The following is a 19,058-nucleotide window of genomic DNA, read 5'->3' as shown; positions in this document are numbered from 1 at the left end:
TAACAAGTACTATTTCAGCCGGATATAGGGACTTGTTTGAAGACAATACATCTTGAATATCTTGTTAAATGAAAAAGTCTTGAAAACAAATTGTTTTGAGTCACATATCATATGAAACAAGCTTTTTTTTACATTTGAAGAGGTTTTTAAGCTAATTTCAAGGTCACTTTTATCTCAAAAGTCCTAAATGTCACATCTTATTTCAAGAAATCTTGACAAGCCGATTTTCACTAGTTCCATTGGCAGATTTTTTTGCTTATTTCAAGCAAAAGCATCTTTTATTTGTTGTTTTTTTTTTTACTTATTTTTGGAGGGGCATTTTTTCCAGTGTATATATTGAGGAGGCAGTGTGTACTAGAAGCTGTGTTTCAATCTCTAAGTGTTCCAGTGAGAGCTACAGGGCTTTTTATAACCTGTACAGCAGTGTCTTAATCTGTCGAGGTGCTACACACTACAAACTGTAGCCTGTCCTTTTTGCTCAGCACAATTATCTGTAACTTAACACCACAACTCTTCTCTCAGTCCACTACGTCATTCAGTGAATCAGGAACTTCACTTCACCAACCACTCCCACAAACTAAAGAAGTTATTGAGTTTAGTGAGGATGAAGAGGAGGATGAAGAGGAGGAGGAGGATGAGGAGGAGGAGGAGGAGGAGGAGGAGGAGGAAGAAGAAGAAGAAGAGGAGAAGGAGGGGGAGGAGATAGAGGTTAAAAGAGGGAAGGTACAGAGTAGTGTCTGTTGGTTTGTAGAGAGCCTAGTCAAGCCTAGTTTGTGTGTCTGTTTACATAATTTAATTCCTTAAACAACGCACCGCAGTACTATTACAATAGCATTCTGCGTCATCCCTAGAACCATCTATTAAATCATCATTGCTTCTGCTTAGAAACCAGTAGCTCCTCCAAAGAGCAAACAAAGTATGAACAACCAGGAAGAAAGAAAGGAAGAAGAGGAGGAGGAGGAGGAGGAGGAAGAAGAGGAGGAGGAGGAAGAAGAAGAAGAGGAGGAAGAAGAAGAAGAAGAAGAGGAATGGGATTCTGAAGATGAAGAAGAAGATGAGGAAGAGGATGAAAAGAGGAAACTTAAAAAGAAAGAAACTACATCTGAAAAGCAGAGGGGACAAGAGAGTAAAGCTGTGTTAAAGAAACCAGGGGGGCTGACGACAGAGGAGAAGATGAAAGTTTTGTCTAAAGGGAGGAGAGCCAAGGAGGAGGTACATGGTGTAGTAGACGTGGAGACTAGTGCTTGTTTGTGTAAACAGACATTAAGATCCTGCATCACAGATTTCACTGTGGATTGTGGTGTGTTTATAGTCTATAGATCCTGTGACTGTGCTGTGCTGTGCAGTAGGAGATGCAGTACATACATGCATATATATATATATATATATATATATATATATCTATGTCTGCATGTTGCAAACTGTTTACTGTGAGTGATTCCACATTTTACCATTACACCAGGCTAAGTAGTAATTAGTGAGCATAATGTGTGGCAGATGTCATTAGCTGTTGGTTTGCTTTCATTCAGTGTCAGTTATAAAGAGACTGGTTTTACACTTTTTAGCTTCAGCTTTTTGAATGTTTTCCCTCTCAAAGACTGGCCTTGTTTATGTGCTGTGAAGAGCAGCACATGGGAACACATACACACTTAATCTCTCAGGATTAGCACTATCATACTGGATTAGCAGTTTTATACCAGCAAGCCTCTTCTAAGCTGCACAATTTATTCGAGGTAGTAAACTTGGAGAGAGTTGAGAATTGAAACCGAGATGCCATGTCACTCCTCTCTCCTCTAGTAGCCACATCTCTGCATCACAAACTGTAGGCACACATACTGAGATCTTACATCCTCTGTCGACTCCTTTGCTGTTGGAAAGTCCTGAGGGCTTTGCACAGGAATAGTCTCACTGCTTCCACTTCAAGCCTCCGCCCCCCACCACCACCTCAAAGAAAAGCAGATCAGTGTTTAACCAAAGCTCTCCCTGTCCCTGCTTTCTCATAGACTCGTAGAATTGATTATCTATTCCATTATTGCCTGTCTGTCTGCCTCCCTTTCAAAGGCCCATACTTCAGTTATCCAGCTTAAGTCTCAAAATGTGTACTTCTGTGATGGCTGTGAGTTTTGAGCTGAGATTTCTGTGCAGTAATTTGGCTTGTCACTGTTCATTTACCTTCTATCATCATTATTTCTGTAATGACATCAGGTATATCGTAATTTTATTCATGGATTTTTAATCTGTAGGTTTTTCATATTGTATTTGGAACACTATGTTGTAACATAGGAACACTATGTTATTAAGTAAATACTAAAGAATATTAGTCATCCATGCTTACCTCTGCAACATCTTTCATGTGTCTTTCCTTCCACTCCCTATTTACTTTATCCGTCCTTGTTTTCTTCCACTGCGGACCTTTCTTTAGTTACAGGCACCCAGTGTGAAAGGATTTGACTTTGCCAAGCTTCATCTTGGCCAGCAGAGTAAAGATGATGTCATGGTGATCCAGGAGTCTGTTCCGCCAGAGCATGGCTCTGGGCCGCTCCCTGTATTGATTAAAGATGGCCTTAGTCCATCTGAAAATGGAGAGATCCCCACACCAAAATCCAAAACCTCAGCATCCTCCACAAAGGCATCTCGCAGCGGTCGAAGGCGAGAAAGGTCAGTGCTACTGGAAGTACAGAGCAGGGGGATAATTTGTCGGAGAAGTTGGTGATAGGGAGGTCAGATAAATGATACGGTCTGTTGTGTCTGCATTAAAATACATCAGGTTATGTCTACATAGATTACATTAAGGTGAGATAAGACGCCTTGAATTTTTACTTTGGTTTCCCACAAATCTGTTGAAATATTAAGGTAAAAAGAGAGGGATTGTATGGCAAACACTGTTCTTAAAGGATCAGGCAATTTCAGTGACTTTGTTGTTATCCATTTTAGTGTTGTGTTTTACACAACTAGATTGTCTATCTTTATCCTACACACCGTGCAAGCAACTGTCAATCCAATATGGATTTTATTTTGCGTGTCTAGATTTGAACAGAGCTTGTTATCCCCAGTGGAGTGTTACACTCACTTTAAGTGGGACAAGCAGCCATTCGGACAAAAAGCCTTTGACAGAACCTTTAATGATTACATACTGTATGGTCTTAAGAATGATGGATCTTCTTTTGCTCCTGTCAACAGGTCTTACAGTACTTACAGTATATTAAATTAAGGTCCATAGTTTATTGTTTTGAGGCTCTATTACCTTATGGTTTATGTCTAAATGATTCAAATTGAGATATTTAATGTATACATACTAGATTTTCCATTTTCATCGAGTGAAACAGCATCATAGCTTCAATGAAAAATGTTTAGTTTGTAACTACCTTGATAGTTGGTATACAATGTGCATCACTAACAACATTTAACAGACCACATGCAGTCATGTTATTGATTACCAATCAGCATAGCAATTATTGCTTTCTGTTGTTAGAAATCCTTTAAGCATTTACATCAGTAAGCTATCGACCATATTATTTCTCAGATGCCTCCTCCCAGCTTTCACTTTTGGAAGAGCACTGTTTTTGATTATGCATGGCGTTTCAGTATGTTCCTGTGTTCTCAGGCTTCTATTATTCATGTGTGTTTTCTGGGTAGGATCTCCCCGTCAGACGGTGACTCGGTGGTGAGTGATCATTCTAGTGAGCGGGAATCGACAGAGGAGAACCTGAGAGCCCAGGCCACGCCCAGCGACAGCAAGCAGACCCGTAAGGTCCCCATAAATGTTTTAAATGGCAAGTGGCCTTGGCAACACTCAACATCACTCCTCCAAACACAGAGAGCGAATATAAAGGGGGAGGGGATGGAGAAAACCAAAGGGACTTGGCTGGGATGAAGAAATAAACAAAGAGCAACTCAAGCTGACAGGATTTGATTGACAGGAAGGCCAGATTGAGGGCAGGAAAATGCCAAAATGGTGGGAAACAATAATGAAAGCAGAGAGAGACTCTAGAAATGTGCAGCGTCAACCTTACTGACACAAAGATTGCAGAGAGGAACAATGAAAGTAAATCAAAAACCTAGAAAGAACTCTGTTCGTGGTCAAAATAAGTCCTGTGAGTGGATTTAGGAGGAAATGCAAAACAAAAACTGGCCGAAGTTACTCTGTCTGACAGCTTGTTGATAGATTCAAGCGTGCAATGCCACTCAGAGACTGTGTGCTGGAGCCAGACACAGTCAGACGCACAGACTACAGGCTGACTCACCCTCAGAGGAATGGACTGTTTTGTTATTGCTTAAACTGTGCCCAGGACTGAATGTGCTCAACACAGAGTTTATGATTAGATTGTATGAAGCACTTTTATGACATAATTATTTTTGTTCATTCAGTCTTTGGATCAGTATTTTATACTCATCAAGAGTAGTATCCTACTTCCTTTTCGTAGCAAATGAATTAAAAACTACTACTTTTAGAAGGAGGCTTTCCTTTTCTCACCTTTTGCTTCATGGTTATGCTTCTTTTCACTGATGCAGTTATGTTGCTGAGGACCCGGTTCACAGATTTCTTTTTGCGTGCACAGAAACTGCTTCTATCTTGTTTACACTTTATCTCTTTTACCTTAGTAAGACTCTCTTTTCTTTCTATTGCGGTTTGCAGGCAAGAATAGAATTGGTAAGAGTTTGTCCACTTTCTGTTTATGTCCACATTGACCTCAGGCTTGACCTCCCGCAGCTGTGTGTGTCAGCGTGCTGTCCGTTTGCGTCTATGGTAGTTTTGTGCTCGGCTTGTTCTCACCATCCATCACTGTCTGCTGAGCTGTCAGTCACAGTGTGGAAACAATAAACCTCACAAAGGCAAAAGTGATTGTTTGAAATTATGTTTAACTTTTTGAAATAGAAATCTATGTTCATTTGTGTTACCACTAGAAATATTACCCCCGCACTTTTTGTTTGATGTCATTATTCAAATATGTTTTTTGTCAGAGAAATAGAAGGTCGGTGCTTTATATGTTATTGCTACACAGTAGATGTCTGTCTGAAGTCTCTGTTCCCTAGTTTAAATGAGCATCAGCATTTTTCATTGCCTACACTTGCCTACACACTCTGTTCTGACCCATGTTATCCTGCTTTCTTGTTTGCTTCCTTAGGCCCTCCACCTATGAATGGTGCAGCAAATGAGCAGCAGTCCTCAGCCTCCATCTTTGAGCATGTTGATCGGATCTCTCGTGCCACGGATGCAAGCAGGAGGCTTTCCAATAAAGTCCAGCTAATTGCCATGCAGCCCATGCCTGTCCCACCACTGCACAGTCCACCGATCAACGGCAAACTGTCCAATACAAACCAAATCAACAAAGAGGTTTGCTTCTTTGATTGTTGTGCTTTTAAAGACTGTATTTTGGAGGGCAGTGAAAAAGGATCTAAATATGTTTTTATGTGAAATATTGCTCAGAAGACTCAAAAATGTTCTTGAGCCAAGTGACATTTTTGCACGTACAAGATGGCTGTACTTCAGCTTTGTTATAGTTTAAGAGACTTGCATCTGAAAATAAAGCCAGTGCAGCCAAACTGGTCTGCCCTGGGTTATGCTATAAAAATGTTATCATTATTATTATTATTTTGATTGTACATGTGACTTGTTTGACCAAATTGAAAACACGTGCGAGGTAGATTTTATATTTACTTGTTTAAATATGATTTAATCTCTAATGCCACTGTACTTTTAGCATTTTCCAGATTAATGATTCCACAAGTTCCAAAAATATAGACTTCTCCTATTTTGGATTTTTTTATTTATTTTTTATCACAATGTAATTTTGCTCTCAGATTCAGGTAGCATTGAGACACAAGTCAGAGATTGAACACCATCGTAACAAGATTCGTTTGCGCGCCAAAAGGAAGGGTCACTACGACTTCCCTACAATGGATGACATGATTAGTGGCCTCGGAGATGCAAAGGACCAAGATCACATCTACCAAAAAGCCCAGACCCAAATCAGTAAGATCCTGGACCCAGACACTCAGATGCCCTCCATCTTCATGGAATCCAAGAAGAGGTCAGAACTCATATTTTTGCTCAGTGATTGTATTTGTAGGTGTGTGTAGATCTGACATTTTTGTTGCCCAGCTAGAGCAAAGAAAAAGAAAAAAGGCAGACATTTCTCAATTTGTTTCTTAGTGGTCGTGGGAGGCGCTCTCCTAAACAAAGGTTGAAGGATCAGCTGAATGGAGGCATGATGGAAGCAGACAAAGACCACCTCATCACTGAGGACATCGATGCTTACAGAAAGTGCCCTGGTGTCAACAATGTAGCCTATGTGGTGAGTAATACATAAGCATCATAGCATCTGTTCATTCACTTGTTACCAGTCCCTCTCTGAGCTTCCATACATGTACATGTGTTGCCTTAATTCCAGTCGGACCCTGACCAAGGCCCAGGATCCCCTCACAGGAGCCCCTCCCCCACAGATGATGTCTTTCTAGGTCCTGCTTCCTCACCTCCAGGCCATGCCCCTCCCCCACCACCCTACATGCCTCCACAGCCCTCCATTGAGGAGGCGCGTCAGCAGATGCACTCCCTGCTGGATGATGCCTTTGCTCTTGTGTCGCCCACCTCTCAGGGCAGCACAGCAGGGATCACTCTCCCCGGAGTCAACAGCAACCCCCAATGCTCCAGCCCTCCAGGCCGTGGCCCTAGAGCTTGGGGTCCCTCCTACCAAGCTCTTGGCCCCCTCCCTGGTGTAAGTAGTGAGCTTTTCATGGATATTTTTGACAGAATGTGAACCATTCAGTCAACATAATTTCAAACTGCTTTCAAGCTGCATTGAAAACGCTTTTAGGCTGTCTATAGATATTTATCCATGGGATCAAAGCTTTTTGCTACTTTTAAGTTTATAGACTGTATTATGTCAAGTAACAGAGCAACAGTAATCAAATCCCTGTTTAAATGTGCAGTCAGCCAAATACTAACAGGCACACGTAAAGGTCTTTCCCTTTCTCAAGGTTTTTGTTTTCATTCACTTCACCAAGCCTATAGCTTTAAGTTAAATCGTTTCCTCTTCGCAAACTAATCAGTTAAGTATTCCTCCATCTGTTGCTCCAGTGGAACCATGACTTTACAACCCCATCAGCCATATAGAGTACAACTCCTAAGACCCTGCAGCATTATAGCTATCATATGCCTTATCTACATTTATTCTTGTCATTTTAGGCTGGTTTTAAAGTAGGTACAACCACAAAACTACTGAGAAAGATGTGCAAAGCAGTGACACACAAAGACCAATTCATGCAGGGCTATGGTTTGTTAACACAGGAAGCTAATCATCTATACTCTCATGAGCAACACAGTCTGTTCACCATGTTTCAGGTTGTGGATGGATCTGTTAAGAGACAAAGTAGAAGTTATATAGCATAAACCATGGTCTTAAATCCATAATGAGAGTCTGAGAACATAGCTAAAATTAGATAAAGGCTTTAAGAGCCAGTTAGTGTTATGCAAGTAGATGAAGTATAAGTCATTTAGCCAAGACAGGGCATTTTGTAAGTGGTTACAGGAACCTGAAAATACATTCACCCACTAAATCGCTCTATTAAACTATCAAACTATTAGATAGAGAGTCAGTATTCTGATTGTGGGAAGATCTCATCGTGAATTTATGGATTCAACCATGCAGTGCACACTTAAAAGAAAAAAGGGTACCTGTTTAAAGGATATGTTCTCAGTTATTGCACAAACTTTACAGAAATAAAAGTTTCATTTTGGTCTGGACACGTGAACAAAACTTATGTCTGGCACATAGTTAACACTGGTGTTCACCCCAGGTGACAGATATAGAGAAACTTAACAGTGAGCAGTGGAGCCATAAAATATTCTGGTGCTGCTTTTGCAAAAAAAAAAGAAAGAAGAAGCACATCCAACTTAGTTAAATAAAAAAATGTTGAATATACAGCGAGCAGTAATATGTAAAGTATTTATATCTTGATACTTTATTATGCTGTTTTAAACTGTACTTTATAACTTTGTCATTAATATTACTTATTTACTTCTAAATAAGTATCATTTTTCTCCTCTTGTTTCCTCCAGAGATTCACTGAGCTGGGCATGTCCTCTGCTGCAGTGCAAGGCCTGACACCAAGGTAAAAAGCTGAAAAATGAGTGTTTACATGTAAATCAGTAGCTTGTATGCTATATTTTTTACATTCACTTCTTTCTTAGTACACCAAGACGATGTCTGAATGTTTTCTTCTGGTGCATCCACAGACTTGAGCCTCGTGAATAATAAAAGCAGAATCATCTTTATTTTATTAGTTTAATGGAGCAGGTCTAAGTAGAGGTCTTTTAACTGGCTCCAAAAACACCATACACACAAACACAAACACATATTCATGCCTGAACACGGCATACCTGGAAAACAACTGTGTTTGTATTTTGTGCCTGTAATTTTTGAAAGACCAGTAAGATTAATTTTAGGATATATATCTTTGCACATATAAGATATTGTAAATAAGGGTGATTGATCAACAATACTGGTCAAGATCATACATGCCTCCAAATAAATACGAATTCCATGCAATATTATTTCCATTAGTTCAATACTGTGCCACCATTGAGGTAGAAAATGCTGAGTTAAAACATTGATGTTTTCCACTTCAATGGCATTGTCAAAGGCTAATTTGACTTGATTTGACAGCGTAAAGACTCGGCCTGAAGAGAATTTCCACATTTGTCCCAGTACATAAGAAAGGATTTCTCTGTGTTTCAGACAGGGCCTTGGCTCCAGCTACCTGCCACCAGGAGAAACAGCAGGGCACAGCGAGCAGCTCCAGCCAGACAGCCTGTACTCCAGCAGGGGCCTCTATGCTGATGAGCTGCCCTCTTCTGCCCGACCACGTCCGGTGGGGGGAACCACAGGTACACGAGGAAATTTGACAGCCTCACACACGTGCATACACACATACATTAAAGCAGTCATGAATTACTAAAGCTGTTCGCTCCAGACTGCTTGTACTGGCCTGGAAAGCAAAACCCCTCGATGTGCTGCTTATGTTTGATATCTTATTTTTCATCTTTTTACAAATTCAATATTTTCAAACCAAAATTAAAAAAGCAAACGTATTTAACAATAACATTTAGATTAGATTTTGTTTTGGAGAATGTTTGTCTGGAAGCACATTGCACGTTAGGTCACTTCTGGATGTGGGCCACACGCTGCTCATTGTTCCACTTTCTAAACACAATTATAAGTCGACAAAACTGTTGACAAGAACGGCTACTAAGACACAACCACTGGCAATTTCAGCTAAACAAGGACCAATAGCAACACTAAAACTTTTGTATTTATTAGTTGTGCTATTCACTGCTTGCATCTGGTTTTACATTTGAGCTAACCACATTGGAATAATGCATGAACACAAAATGGAAAAAATGTATTATTTTTTCCTGCCTTCTTCCCATTTTCCAAATTCCATAAACACACAAACATAGCATTAATACAGATACACGAACCCACACCACAAATCAGTCAAAATGAACGAGCCTCGTCTCTATGTTAAATTATTCTCGAAGATTGTGTTATTCTACCACCATCATGTGACTTACACTAACAGAAATGCATTGTGGCATTTAGCATAGAGAGTGCAGTATTGTATAGGCAGAGTGCTATTCAGACTGTTGATTGCATCAAAGTATTATAGAGGGGCGGCTTAGGATTGAGTTTCAGGTCATGTAATTCTTCAATGCGGGTATCCGTGTGTGTGTGTGTGTGTGTGTGTGTGTGTGTGTGCGTGTGTGTGTGTTCGTAGGTGCCCAACTCCATCATCTCACACAGGTGGGCTTGTCCAGCCGGATGAATGGTTACCCAGCAGGAGTCAGGGCTGCTCCAGGCCAGAACGGAGGCATAGGCTGGAACCATTACCATGATGACAATTTATCCAAGGCAGAACCAGAAAAAGATGTAGTAAGTGAACAGATTTTTCTACCAGTAGAAACCTTTTCATTTTCCAATTCCATAAAAAGTATTCTTTTAAAAAAGGAATTTATCCAAAGAACAAGTTTACTTGAGCGTCTTGGAGTAATACCGGTCCAAAAGAATACAGTTACAGAGATAAAACTGTATATTTGAACTTTTTTAGCTTAACATTTTTGTGTTCCTGTTCCCTGTCACATTAATTATTAGTCGAGTGATCGTGTTGTGTTATTATGAAACATCTCTCCTATCTGCTGTTTCTCCCATTGAGTATTCTTTATGCATTCATCTCCAGTTTATTCTCTTTTGATCTTCTCAATGTTCTCTTTTCAATTTGCCCTTCTTTCCAACCTTCACTTCCTTGACTGTCATGACGTCTTGTCCTCCTATCTTCCAGATGCACAGGAGTGGAATTAGGGAGCCCACAGCACCCCCTACCCACTTAGATTCTCTGGGCGTGGGCTATATGACAGCTCCTCAACCTCTGGATATATCTCCTCCCATTCAGTCCTCTGCTTCCTTGATCAAGGCGATCAGAGAGGAGCTGTTGCGCCTCTCCCAGAAACAGGCAGCTGTGCCCAGCTACCACAGCTGAAGCCCTGGCTTCTGGTCTTCAGCTCTAACCAGTCATGTCACTGACCCTTTTCTGCCTGCTTTACCTGTTCCGACAATGCTTCCTATGGAAGTCCCTGAAGCTGTACAGCAGTGAGATTGTCCTGCTTAACTGAAGTAAAGAAGCAGTTCACTAACAATTGGGAACTTTTAAGACTGCCGTTGTGGAAAGAATTAATGACAAGACAGTTGATAAAGAATTAGAACGAACCAGAGACAGTGTTATGAAATGGTGAACAACATGAGAAGGAGAACACCAGACCAGAGTTGAGAGGAAAGACATGCGTGGACTCGTTGTGCCTGTGTCACTGTCCTGCACTTCATTGTGGATCAAAGAGGGATAATGCCAACTTCTGGCTACTGTGGATCCACATATTGGACATTTTACATTTCGCTGCACTACTTCTGACTCAGCATTCCGTTTTTTTATTTAATGTTGCCTTCACAGACAGAAACAGACCCTAAGACTCGTGTCATCTAAAGAAGGATCTTAGCTTCATCATTAAAACTACTATGTATGTCATTTTTGTTTTTGTTGCAGGCCCTTAACTTCCTTTTCACTATCGGGTGCTACATCTGTTTTCTGCCATGATGAGCCATGCTTTGCCTTGACACTGTGATATATTTCACCTGACCATATTGACTGTTCAAGCCTAAAGTAAGGTCCCAGTTCACAGCCAGCAAGCCAGTTCAGATAGTAGGCAAAATAGGGCATCCGTACACAATAGTATTACAAAAGAATGCTACCTATTTGTTCCTCACTTACTGCAGTATAACGGTGTTAGTCTGGATCGATGTTATTTTGATCTATTAACCTACAGCGCATTCTTGTTTTATCATAGAAAGTCCTGTGTTATACTTTTTTTACGTTTTTTATTTATATTAGTAGCTAATTCACAGGTAGTCAAACAGGACAAAATGGCCTTGAAACAAATCCTCAAACATCATTTCAGAGGCAGGTTTTACATATAAGTGATTAAAGGTACTTGACTGTTATGGGCAAATAGTACTGTATGTTTTCAGTATTTGGTTGTAACTTGATGCACTGTATGCAGACTACTTGGTACAGCTCAGGTCTTTTGAAAAGAGATTCCTCGCAGACAAATCAGTAGAAAGGCATATTTAAGGGGTCATGTGGAAGAACCGTAAGTTAGGCAGAGTCACAGACACCAGTTGTGACTTGATTCTGTTCTGGACGACCATCTCTTTTTTTTTTTTAATGCAGTATTTAAAGTTTGCTCTGGCTTTTTTTGGGAAGGAAATGGAGTGTAGTAAATTTATTCTCATTTATGCTTCAATTTCAACCAGTTATTTGTTATGCTTTATTACCAATTGGTTTTGTTTCCATTGCTTCATGTAATTATGCTCACCTAAAAGTCTCTTTAGTTGTGTTCTAGTTAGAAATCATACAGGATTACATTTTCTCGTTTTACTTGACAATCCATTGACATGATTCTATGTGATGTTTTAGGGCCTGGAGTTGTCATTTAAGTGAAATAAAAAAAAAAAAAAATCATTTCTTTTCAAAGCAGATTTGGAATTGTGTTTTTGGATTGTGTGCTAGTATCATGTGGCAGATCATAAACATTCCTTACGCAAGCCTCGGTTTTTGGCCTTGAGTTCAAACAGTCTGAAGATGTGGCCAGCACTTGCTTCCCATGTCGTGTTCTGTTCCCATGCCATGTGCCTTTTGGACTCACCTGAGCCAATTCGCTACAGGAGAAAGACATTCTCAGTCAGTGTTGCATTACTGTCGATTGTAAGACCCAAATTCAAACAAAAAAAACAAAACAGTTCGAACAAGAATAATTCTGACATGGCTGTTGGTGTGTGGATGCTTTTGAAAATGAGTCGCAAGGGAGTGAATGAAGTGCAGCAGCATCACAGTTGTTATAGTGGCAATGTAGCCTCCGGTTGTCTTTAGACTTCCCTGTTCACTGTCTCGTGTTACCAATCTCACACTGTATGCCTCCATCTCCTGGATCTGTACTGTAACTACATCTCATTGTGTCCATCATCCTTTTCTTTTTGTTGTATTTTTGCAGTTTCCTTTTGATCCTTTTTTTACATTGTAAAAAATGATCTGTTGGCTGGCCCAACTTTCCATTTGATTCTTGTTGCATGTTTTAATCGTTGTATTTCTCTGGGGTTTTCTTTTGAGCGTGCTGTTTGAAAATGTTCAAAAGAGGATGTCACTTGACGTGTCTTTGGATAATATGTATATTACCAAAATCAGAGTTGTGTTTTATTTGATTTGATTTTATCAGGTTCATTTGAACATAAAACAAACGCATATCATCCCATCTCATGTCGCTCATTCATTATAAAATGTGTACAGGTGATGTAGTTATCACAAACAACCAGAGGGTGTCAGCACATCTCAAGGCAACAAAGTCTCTCTCGTGCTTCAAATGATGTAACCACCTCCCAAAGATAATGCTGGGATACAAGGAGCCCTTTTAACAGAAAGTCTGTTCAACATTGATTTTGTATTGGTGTTACTGGGTGAGATGTTATGTTTTTCAAACAACCGCCATTAAGAAAATAACATACAGATACAGAGTTGTGAATGGCATAAATGAAAACAAACTTGTGTACATTGTTAAAACTGCATTCTCTCTGATAACACGCAGCATTTTCCACAAAGTCATCAACGAAGTAGCTGTGTCAGCAACCAACTAAGATGACTGGCTATGGGTGTATATTACTCATTGTGATAATGGAAGGAGCATTTACTGCGTTTTATCTCATCCCATCACAGGATCTAAAGCCACTGGGTGATGAAGCTAAATGCTCAGCAAATCTCTTGAACTGACTCTACAGGGGGTGGACCTCGGCGCAAGTCAACCAGTATTAGACAACGCACGTGAACAGTACATATCCCCTTGTTCATGTGATGATGTTTATTTTCAGGCAACAAAAGAACAACACCAAAAAATAAATAAATCTGATATCAACTGAAAACGCAGGGTTTTATTTCTTTGCGCGTATAAAAAGCCATCTACAGACGATCACCTCTCGTGCTGCAGTTGTGTTTCCTTGATCTGCTTTTTTTTTTTTATGTTTTTTTTTTTACCAGGCTCAGAAGATTAAGTCACAACAAGAGATAAAGTCTTTCTCACATAACAATCTGTGCCAAGAACCAAAAATGACAACACGCCTGTCTCTATGCTCTTTAATTTCAAGCTTTATATTCCTCTGATATAATTTCAGCTTATTTAACCAAAGTGACGGTGATTTATCACATTCTGCATTCCAGAGAGTTTTCCTCAGATTTCACTTTCCCGTGTATTGCAGTACCTGATTGTACTGTTAGCTCTGTGTCTCTGTACCCATCTCTCATCCCCTGCAGCATTCAAGAGTGTCCTGTACTGTCTCACTGCCTCTTTCCCTCCCTGTGGGGTCTAACCCCCCCCCACACCCACCTTCCCAACAAGTAATCCTGTCTGTATGCTGTTCAGTCCAGCTCGTCATAGCACAACAAGAGCGCACCCAGGAGTTAATCTGGATCATGATGGTAATTACTGTCAGGGTGTCCAGCCTGTAGGAAGGTATTGTCCACTAAGGGAGGAGTCAGATCAGCAGTTCTACCAACTGACCTTGGAGAAAACAGTGAGGGAGGGAGGGGAGGGAAGAACCACAGGGAAAGGGGCAGATCCCAGCATTAGCACATTGACAGAGTTTCAGCACTGCAGATCTCCCCCTCTGTCTTCAGCTCTTCTCATTTTCAGTCTGCCGGCAAAAGGCTGAAAGACAAAAAGATCAGGGAGGTGGACAAGTGTGACAGAAATCCTTTGACAGATGAGAGAAGAGGATTTCGTCCCTTTTCACTGATCCCAGCACAGACTTGGGAAGCTCTTGCAAGAAGGCTGCTTTCTGCTTGCCTCTCATTGTGAGTATTTGCTTGTGTTTGTGGCTGCATGTGTGGCAGTGGTTGTAATGAGAGTCACATCTCAGGAATTTATAGATGCAGTGGTGAGAGTTTCTCAACCAGAGCACCACGCACAGAGTGTCTTTCCACACAGGGTGTTTGTTTTTGTAACCAAGGTTTGTGCTCCCCTGAGGCCAAGTGCACTTGATGCAGTCTAGTTGCAGACATTTGTGTGCTGCTTGTAAAACACTGCATCTCTGTGTGTGTGTACGTTTGGCCCCCAAAACAGATGCTGTTCCTTTAACCGACTATCAAAAAATGTCATTCCTTTTGTTTTTGTGACAATGAATGAGTGAATGCTTTGGTGACAGCCTACAGTGAACGCCAATACAGCTGTGTGCATTTGTTGCAGTGGTGCTGCTGTGGGAGGATATGGTCCTCGCCCTCCTTGTTTACCACCGTAGCCTTTTCTATTATGCAATTCCCTGCATGCTGCTCTGTTACGTAGCATCAGAGTTGCTGCTGCTTGCATTGTGAATCAATGGCAGCAGGATTGGCTGGTTACAACAGACACTGCAGCATCCAGGCACCTTCTGCAGTATCTAGCTATGGGACAACTAGCGCTGCTCTGATGAGGAATGTCACTCTTTTCACTTTGAGAGTGTCACTTGTGTGTATGAATATTACAATGCTGCTGAGTGACTTTACGTGCAACACATCAATTCCACCAATTTGTTCTGTTTTTCCAGTCCAGCACTGATGATGTCTGCAGCTTGTTTTTGTTTTCTATACACCACCACTTCCCCTCCCTTTCCCATCATAATATCTCCTGCTCCTCCTCCGTCGGCAAGTGCAGGTTATCTTTATCATGTAATTGGGTCATTTTCCCATCTCCCTGACTGGCGCTGGCATCAGGAAACACAGCAATATGGAGAGACAAGGTTACCAGAGGTTGATTTCAGCTGGGGGTGGCAGAAACAAATGCTATAAGGTGAAGGTTACATTTAGCAAACATGTGTTTGCCATGAGCAGACACATGATGTGATAGTTTTGAGACGGGGACCTCCAGCTTTCACAACAGATGAACCAGAAGCTGTGGGAAAGAGAAATAAAATTAGCAGTAAGGAAATAAGTTTTCAGTCAGTGGCTTGTGCTGCCTTACATATTACTGTATTTCATCTGAGTTTAAAGCCAAAAGTGGCTACCTGGCACCACTACACTGCGGTGCGTCAGGTTAAGTAACCGCCGCAGACACAAACTCTTTCACCTCTTGTCACCAGTGGACAGTCCCCATCCTCAAGGTCAGAGGGCCAGGTTATCTGTTTCTCCTTCCCTCCCCATCAGGCTCTGTATCAGAGGACACAGGGTGATATTGTGTGCTGCACTGTGCTGAGTAGGAGGCAATGCTCATGTGATGTTCAAGGGGGAGGTGAATAGCTGTCATTCATAAGCGAGTGCCCGTTTGCTCAGCAGCTGCCCTCTGCAGTGACTTCAGACACTGATCCTGCCTGTCAGCTGCTGTGGGCCATCTTCCACAGGCCAAACTGTTGTCCCCCCCAGCCACAGAAGTTGAGATTTTAAACATGTGCTTTTGCCCGTTAGTGGAATGACCAACATTACCTCCATTTCATAGAGAAAACACAGGCTCATATATGGTTTACACTCAAATTAGATAATTGAATATTTATTCTGGAATTGTGAAAGATTTTGTTTATAAGGAAGTGCTGGTCATTTATTTCTTTTACAAGGAGTTTCTGGGAGTGGTTTTTGAAATACTATACCAGTTTCTGTGGCTCACAGTTTTGTAGCATCATCCCAGTTCAAAGGAAGGCTTTGAAATACCCACTTTTATGCAAATATGACAAGGCTACCTACATTTCGGTGGCTGTGGCATTCAAGGCCTCCCAGTATACCAAAGCTGATCCTCTGACAACGTTAATCTCTGCTGGCAGACACTGGATCTCTCTGCACGGCTGTCCTGCAGATCGCAGCCTCTGGATTTTGCCAGTCAGCAGCAGCAGTCAGCAGGGCTGGACCAGGCAGGCGGAGAGTGAACCCACTAAAAATGTTCAGCCCACCTGTCAAAGGCCAGGGCTGCAGTTAGCAAGGAATCAAATAAAAACATGGAGTGAACAATACAGATACTAAAGTAGAGAAAAGGGGCCAAAAATGACAGCAAACAAAAAAGACAAAGGAATATTTCAAGTAAGTTGTCTAGGTGGATTATATGTTTTTGTGAGCTTTGGAATTTGGTGGATTTGGTTGTGAATTGTCTGGATTACAATCAGCAGGTGATCCTTTTAAGCAGTTATTTCTCTAATGGCTTTGTTTTGGTCAGCAGATGGACGCTGCAGGGGTGTATTTTGTCTTGTCTGCTTGCTCTTTGGTGCCTCACGGCTGACTTGTCATTATTGTAATTTCTCAAATGTATACTCCTTGTGGAAGCAGATAAAAAAGGTTGTCCGTGTTGCAACACAAAGTTTTCTTTCACAGATCCCTGCAGACAGTGTGGACAGACTTTAACTAAACATTGTTCCATGCATAAACACAAAACCTGCATCTGTATTCAGCGGTATCCATGCAACGGCCACAGAATTCAGAACATTTTGGGTAACACCGCCATGAATGCAGAATAATTCTTAGCATCTCTCCAGGAAAAAATAAATAAATAAATATCAACAATCTGGCAGCCATATTGAGCTTAACCACCTCCTTTGGGGCAATGAAGTTAGCTACAACAAAATGTCATAATTTTATCCACAGCCTCAGTTGTAGTAAGTAGTTCTTGTTCACATATTTGCATACAATGCATGAAGAGTCCTAACAATTTCAGCACAACATTCCCAGACTAGCTCAACATTATTTCATTACTCTGTAGTATTTATTTGACTTTTCCTGAGATGTCCATATTTCAGGTGAAACAATGTCCATAAACTCATTACCAGATTAACAGTCACTGTTATTTTTTCCCTTCTACTAGTGAGATGTGATTTTTTTTATAAATGAATTGTTGTTTCTGGAGGAATTGAAAATAGCTTCTCCACTTTGATCCTTGAGCATAGATAAATGTAATCAGTCCTAAAGGAATTCTGAGTTCACAGTGAGGGTGAACTAACTTCAGAGTACAGAGAGGCCATTTTTCATTCAAACTGACATTTTCTTAGGCTGAAAATCAAAAGCTCGCAATCAAAAATGTTGGTCGATGTTTAATTTTGAGCGGCGTGTTCAGCAGACATATGGACACCATATGAGCCTGTACACTGATTGCTGTACCAGCTTTCTGTTTAACAGCACATGTGACACCTACAGATTTAATAACTATTACAACAATTATACACAGGCAAAAACCATTAGCCATGACAGTGACTTTATGCAGTACCTCATGTGAGAACAAATGCGCATGTCAACAAAAAAATGAATTCAACGACTGATGAAATGTTTTTACTTGGTATAAGGTTAAATAGAGAAACACACATCTGTTGTAATTGAATTCATATGTTAGAGAAGTGCTGCTCCTTTTTCACAAATTTTCTTTTCTGCTGCCTGCATGTTCCTTTTCCATCACTCTAACCTGTTTCAGATGTAAGCAACATTTTACACTAAAAAGATTAGAAGGAGAGCCTGAGAAATAAGGCTCTTTGTAATCCATCTGAGGATCCCTTGAAGATATTTTCACTTAGCGTTTTTACTCTGTAAGATGCACTGTGTTGTCCAGAGTGATGATAAAATTAGGTAAGCATGACTAGCAGATGTCCATAGCTTTTGTAAAGTTCTGATGAGGTTCTTCTTTTATGTTGTGTCATTGCTACCAAAAATCATCCCCAGCATGAAGTCTTCCATCATTTGAAAATAGACAACCTAAGTTGAGAACAATTTAGCCTTTGTCGTGATTTCTTCTAACCCCACACCTTACCCAAGTACTGGATGGCAGCTCTACATAAAACATTATGAAGGAGAAATTGGCTGCAGTAGATCAAGAAGTGGCCACATTTAGACAAAATGAAGCACACTGGGAACATTAACTGTAGTTCTGTGTTTAACTAACTCAGGATTTGCATTTGACTGCGCTCACTGAAGCTGTACTTGTCAGTATTAATATATTAACAATAACTACAAGGTCAAATTAAATGCAATGTATAAGAAGTCAGTCATAGCAACAAACTTGCATAGAATTATCAAAGCAGTTTCCTTCAGTCAAGCATTTTAGTCTCCATCCTCTTGCTGTTTTGGCTTGATTGGACCCCATCTTGACCATGTTAGATGCAGTACTTGACAAACAGCTGGCTGGAGTGAATGTAATTAATGGATTAATAATTCATATATCAATAAAGGCCTACATTATTAAACTGCTTCTTAAACGGGTTAGCTCTTTGCATATTTTTCTTACATGACTAACCACTGAGCTAAGACTGACCGGGCTGTGAAGCTTTTTATTTTTTGTACTTTTCAGGTGGCAAGTGGTTTGCAGTCCTTAAAACGAATGGTTGGGGATCCCTGGTTTTATTCATTTAAGGCAATCATCTAAACAAAAAGGCAGTTATAAGGCAAGTATAAGAATATTATTTTCAGTTAACATGTCTGAATCAGATCAGTGAATCGGGTGTTATTTTGGGGTCAGACATCACTTCCAGATG

General features: G+C 40.6%; 2 protein-coding genes across 29 annotated transcripts in view; both read left to right on the top strand.

Moving 5' to 3' along the window:
• Positions 1-13,517, top strand: part of LOC142383735 (UPF0606 protein KIAA1549) — a 37,349-nt gene extending 23,832 nt beyond the window's left edge. Inside the window, exons 12-23 of one of the 8 annotated variants that reach the window (XM_075469427.1) lie at positions 886-1,212; positions 2,423-2,658; positions 3,637-3,773; positions 4,637-4,651; positions 5,127-5,335; positions 5,803-6,032; positions 6,155-6,296; positions 6,597-6,716; positions 8,060-8,112; positions 8,739-8,887; positions 9,778-9,932; positions 10,339-13,517. In XM_075469427.1, the coding sequence (XP_075325542.1) occupies positions 886-1,212; positions 2,423-2,658; positions 3,637-3,773; positions 4,637-4,651; positions 5,127-5,335; positions 5,803-6,032; positions 6,155-6,296; positions 6,597-6,716; positions 8,060-8,112; positions 8,739-8,887; positions 9,778-9,932; positions 10,339-10,536 (1,971 nt within the window). In that variant the 3' untranslated portion in view covers positions 10,537-13,517. Of the gene's footprint in view, positions 1-885; positions 1,213-2,422; positions 2,659-3,636; positions 3,774-4,636; positions 4,652-5,126; positions 5,336-5,802; positions 6,033-6,154; positions 6,297-6,392; positions 6,717-8,059; positions 8,113-8,738; positions 8,888-9,777; positions 9,933-10,338 lie in introns of all 8 variants that reach the window. The other 7 variants (XM_075469425.1, XM_075469423.1, XM_075469426.1 and 4 more) reach the window with 7 other exon arrangements.
• Positions 13,518-14,200: 683 nt separating this feature from the next.
• Positions 14,201-19,058, top strand: part of mical3a (microtubule associated monooxygenase, calponin and LIM domain containing 3a) — an 80,642-nt gene continuing 75,784 nt past the window's right edge. For 11 of the 21 annotated variants that reach the window (XM_075469405.1, XM_075469410.1, XM_075469416.1 and 8 more), the window contains exon 1: positions 14,207-14,445. The gene's annotated coding sequence lies outside the window, so the exon portion shown is untranslated. Of the gene's footprint in view, positions 14,446-18,874; positions 18,969-19,058 lie in introns of all 21 variants that reach the window. The other 10 variants (XM_075469421.1, XM_075469419.1, XM_075469417.1 and 7 more) reach the window with 5 other exon arrangements.

Source organism: Odontesthes bonariensis, chromosome 7 (genome assembly GCF_027942865.1).
Source record: "Odontesthes bonariensis isolate fOdoBon6 chromosome 7, fOdoBon6.hap1, whole genome shotgun sequence".
In the NCBI taxonomy this organism is placed as follows: Eukaryota; Metazoa; Chordata; class Actinopteri; order Atheriniformes; family Atherinopsidae; genus Odontesthes; species Odontesthes bonariensis.
Note: the sequence above shows the minus strand (reverse complement) of the source record. Positions and strands in the feature narration are given on the sequence as shown.